The sequence below is a fragment of the Bison bison genome, unplaced genomic scaffold (genome assembly GCF_000754665.1).
Source record: "Bison bison bison isolate TAMUID 2011002044 unplaced genomic scaffold, Bison_UMD1.0 scf7180017864475, whole genome shotgun sequence".
Lineage (NCBI taxonomy): Eukaryota > Metazoa > Chordata > Mammalia > Artiodactyla > Bovidae > Bison > Bison bison.
In genome coordinates this window covers 3,558,410-3,563,501 of record NW_011495036.1, presented here as the reverse complement: position 1 = coordinate 3,563,501, position 5,092 = coordinate 3,558,410, and the positions used below count along the sequence as shown (strand labels likewise).

Below are 5,092 nucleotides of genomic sequence, written 5' to 3'. Positions count from 1 at the left end.
CGTCCCCGAGGAGAAGGGCGTGTCTCTAGGCCATGCACGTTCCAGGCGGCAGGCCAGCCTGGGGACTCCGGGTTCACTTATTCCTTCTCGTGAAGCGAACAGTGCTCCATCTCCTGAGCGGGGCAGGCATCGTGCGGCCAGCCGCCTACCTGGCTCTCCGTCCGCCGCACCTCGCAAGTTGTGGCGGCCACTCGGCCCTCCAGCTCTGCCAGCTCCGCCTCCGTGGTCCTGCTGGGCTGCTCGGGGTCCCCAGGACTCAGCGGGTCCTTTCCCCGGCTGGGCGTTTGGCCTGCAGCCGTGCGGACCTAGGACAGGGAAGCCCCAAGTGTGACCACGGGGCAGAGAGGCCGCAGGGCTCTCACTGACGCACGTCCCGTCCTGACGATGCTTCTCTCTGCACTCCAGGGGCAGCCGGGCACCCGGGGCCCTCAGGGCCCACCAGCGGTTGTGTCTGGGCTGGTGGCTTAGTCACAAACTGCTGATCCCTGGCCCTGCCTCCCCGTCTCCTGCTGAGACCGCGCGGGGGACCTCACCTCCCGGGTGGCCCCAGGGTGGTCCTCGACGGTCTTGCTTCTGCCCATCTCAGCCCCTGGGTCCGCGCCCTCCTCCTCCTCTGCGGATGAGGCCCCTTGGTCACTGATATGGCTGGTCAACTCCTCCAGCTTTCTCTTGAGGGCCGCCTCTTCTGCGTCGGCATCTGTGGGCTCGTCACCACCTGGATGCTGAAATGGACAAGCGGGTGGGTCTCACTCAGCAGGTCATGTGGAATCACTGTGCTCAGAGGCAGGGCTCCAGGAGGCGCCCCGTCCTCTGCCCCCCTGGGACTCGGCTGGAGCTGTGGTCTCATCCACCCTCCACACGAGCATGGCCAAGGTGCTGCCCACCCCAGCCTCCAGAACCAGGCAGGGTGGGGCGTCCTGAAGATCCTAACAGCATCCAGGCCATTCGAGAGGCACCATTTTGAATAGCTCTCTGTCCCCAAACTGGGTCCCCAAGCTACTTCCCAGGGCTTAGCATCACTGTTAAGGTGCCAAACCAAGATCTCGGCCTGGACTGTTTGGAAGTGGTTGGCTGAGGCCCAGCAAGTTGACACGTTCTCTGGGTTTTCCTCTGTCCGCTTCATGTTTATACTGAAGTAGGGCTCAGGGGTGGGTCCTGAACTTGCATAAGAACAGTGGCATTCACGTGCACTGACCGCGGCGTGTCTCTGCCTGCCAGGCTCTGTGCCCACGCCTCCTGTCGGCTTTGCAAGGGGAGTCAGAGTCGCAGATGCCTGCCTGGAGCTGAGACGTGTCCACAGCATATCTGTGACTCTTGTGTGAACATTGCAGGCATGTTTTCTGTGACACCGTGAGCAGCACCTTTGCCGAGAGTCCCTTCTTGAATCTAGGGCCAGGGAAGTTTGTCATCTGGCTTGGATGAGATTCATACAACCCAGAATGTCTACTTATCTGCCTCAGCTGCTGAGAAACACGGAGGAAAATAGTGCTTGTATCTGGCAATCTCTGCTCCAGGCTCTTATCTGTGTATGTGCTTCTCAAAACTAATTTTCAGGGTGGGATTATTTGGTTAAAATTGTTAAAGTCTCTGTTATAAATGCAGTTGCGATTGCAGCACAAACAGGGGCTGGAATAGAAGGGAACCAACATGTATGGATGTGAGAGTTGGATCATAAAGAAGGCTGAGCCCTGAAGAATTGATGCTTTCAAACTGTGGTGCTGGAGAAGACTCTTGAGAGTCTCTTGGACTGCAAGGAGATCCAACCAGCCCATCCTAAAGGAGATCTGCCCTGAATATTCACTGGAAGGACTGATGCTGAAGCTGAAACTCCAGTACTTTGGCCACCTGGTGCGAAGAGCTGACTCATTTGAAAAGACCCTGATGCTGGGAAAGATTGAAGGTAGAGAAGAAGGGGACGACAGAGGATGAGATGGTTGGATGGCATCATTGACTCAACGGACATGAGTTTGAGTAAACTCTGGGAACTGGTGATGGACAGGGAGGCCTGGCGTGCTGCAGTCTGTGGGGTTGCAAAGAGTCAGACGGGACTGAACTGAAATGCCTGAGACTGCACCCCTGCATGCCTCTGAGTTTCCTGCACCTTCTGCTGGGCCCACTGAGGCACAGGCTCTAGGTACAGCTGATGGCAGGGGGCCTGGATGGGGCAGGGGACTCCACTCGCACCACCACCGCCCCCACCCCAGCTCTCTAAGCACCATGCATAAGCTCACAACCCAGGAAATCTCAAGAGATCTGGGTGGGTGCCTCAACCTCCCTTAACAAAGGGGCTTCAGCTCTCTCTCCTTACTTGGCTGGGACCTTCCTGGCCCCTGCCTGGCCCCTGGGGGTCACCTGGCTCCAGAAGCATGACTGTATCACCAGGAAATCCACAGCTGACACCTGCATATCCGCTCACAGATCTGGAGCAGAGGGTGGGACTCAGTGGTTGGAAGATGGAGCCGCACCCGCCATCAGGACACTGACACCCACCACCCTGGGAGCTCCAGACGCCAGGCGGTGGAAGGAGAGCTAAGCGCGCCATCGGGGACATGGGCTGGGAAGGGAACTGGGAGGCCTCTGTTCTGACCACAGGGCTCTGGGGCGCCAAGCTGCAGCAGGAGCAGGCAGCAGGGCCTGGGGAACATGACTAAAGCAGGAAAGGTGACACGTTCGGTGTCACTGCCGTGGGCAGTGGACACGTCACCACTGATCGTGAGCCATACAGGAAGGTGGGAATTGATCGCGCCAGCCTGATGGAACGAAACGGCCAGTGCCCCGGGTCACCGTGGGCCAGGAGGCACCAAGGTAACGACCTGAAGTGACTCAGTGTACAGCTTCCTCGTCCCTGAGTCACCAGCTCTTGAATCTTGAGTCACAGTCTATTAGCTCCCAGGCTGGGACAGAGGAAATCAATTCTTCCATTTTCCTGCGAGCCCAGCAGATGTATCTTTCCTGCCATTATCTTGTCCGTGGGCCGCCTTGTCTTAAGAGGCAAATGGCGCCAGCGGGCTGGAAAGACTCTTCCGCGTAGTTTCGTAGGTAATTAATTAGTTTGATCTTCACAGCAGCAAGGGCCCTGAGTGGGCAAGTCTGCCCAGAGAAGAACACGAGCTGAGAAACTTAAGCATGAAGGTTTCAGGCAGGAGGGGCCCTGCCGTCACCTCAAGTGGCTGCTGGCAACTGGAACCAGCTCTGGTCGCACGCTGTGTCATCTGAGAAGCAACAATCAATCCCTGGTGGGGCGGGGCGGGGTGCTCAGGGAACAGCCTTGTGTCCCCAGGGAGCATGGCTGGCCTGGAACACGTGGCCAGAGGGTAAGAGCTGAACCAACCAGAGCCCAACACAGGCACAGTGAAATGTCACATCCAGAGTGAAACAGAAGGAAGCACACCCATGATGAGAATCAGGAAGTTCTCATCCTGACAGAGAGGGGCTGGGGGCCAGCGTGGAGCCACAGGGAGGCCACAGTCCTCAGTCCAGGAGGTGAGCTTCAGGCTCCATGCTGCTCTCTGGGCGAGGACTCGGCCATCCGCCTCCTGGACGGCACGGACACGATGCACAGAGCACTGTCCTGCTTTTCCACCTGGGATCAAGAGCTGCTGGCCCCATGTGGACTCCCCCCTCCCCAAAGGCACACCTGCCTCTCAGGCGCTCAGGAACTCAACGCTCTTGGCCCTCCCTTCTGCAAGAGCGGGAGTCACTCTGCTCCGTGTGAGCTCTGTGTCAAGGTAAATCACATGCTCCCGGGACACACGGGTGGCAACTTGGAATAAACTCCTAGTGTTCTCAGCTCCTTTGCAGCAAAACGTAAACGAACAACTTACAAATACAGTCCAGACAGACACAGGCTGTGGAGGAAAACAACCACTGTCGCTTGCTGCTGGTGAGGCCCTTTGTGGGGAAACTGAGTCAGGTCCCCAGCGCTCACCACCCACCACTCGGGGTGGGGTGTGTGCCATGGCGTGCCATCTCAGGGCCTTGGAGCATCCATCCTCGGTACCACTGCACCATCTTCGGCTGCCTCTCGGCATGAACGATTGTTTATACAAAGTCTTTGCTGAGTCCCTCACCCAGAAAGTCCCGACCATGAGTACAGACTCAGACAGACAATAGGTCACAGGAGGACCATTCAGATGGACCCCAACAAAAGATTATTCTTGAGAACTCTTGCCCTCCCACAGGCATGTCTGTGAGACCTGGTTTAGAAGAGCTGCTCTGAGAGGTGGGCAGAGGCAGAGACCTTCCTCCAGGGCCCTGCAGCAGCTCCTCCACGAAGACCCTGTAAGGGTCGGCCCTGGGTCTTCACTGACACTTGGGGATGCTGCTGCCTTGGAAGGTCACTCTTCGTCCTGCCCAACTCCCTGTTCATAAAGATGTGGAGGACACCCTGCAGGCGAAATGTTAGTCGGAGTAAATAAAGTCAAGAGAAAGAAATGGAGAAGAATTCCAGAGACAAGGTACAAGCATGAAATTCAAGGAGGCAAGAAGGATTGGTGTCAGTAGGGCAAATACCGGGATCTGTGTTTTCCTGAAAGTCACTGAAGTTGCTAAATTTAAAACTTGCTGAAAATAGACAGTTTAATTCTAGTCTTCATCCCATTGTCCCTGGGAACTGGGAACTGCTCTACCAGATGTGTTCTGCAACCCACGGAGGTCTCTGCCTGGGGAGGTCTCTATCTGGGGAGGTCTCTGTCCTGGGGAGGTCTCTGTCTGGGGAGGTCTCTGTACGGGGGAAATCTCTGTCTTGCAGTGGCCTTTCCCTCCACCACCATCCTCCCCCACCCCCCAGGGGCCAGCCAGTGACCCCCGGTCTGAATCAAAGCACGCTTCCTTTGTGTCAGCATCTACCCAGCTGTTCCCCAAAGGAAGTGAGACCCCCCTGGGTCGCACGGCAAAGAGAGACCGCTCTTCCCTGCAGGCCTTCTCAGGGCCTCTCATGCCCTGCTGAGCTCAGGGCAAAGGGTCAGCGACACCTCTCAGGGATGGAGGCGGGAGCAGGAGGAATGCCCGGCCCCGGGTCGGGCGACACCTCCAGGTGGTGTTACAGGAACAAGGGCCAGCGGGCTGAGGGCACGGACTCCGGAGAGGGAGA

At 57.4% G+C, this 5,092-nt stretch overlaps 1 protein-coding gene across 1 annotated transcript in view; it reads right to left on the bottom strand.

Moving 5' to 3' along the window:
• Positions 1–5,092, bottom strand: part of MLPH (melanophilin) — a 47,434-nt gene that overhangs the window by 8,729 nt on the left and 33,613 nt on the right. Inside the window, exons 10-11 of the mRNA XM_010862049.1 lie at positions 534–722; positions 150–305 (exon numbers count right to left, since the gene is read on the bottom strand). Coding sequence (XP_010860351.1) covers positions 150–305; positions 534–722 — 345 coding nt within the window. The remainder of the gene's footprint in view (positions 1–149; positions 306–533; positions 723–5,092) is intronic.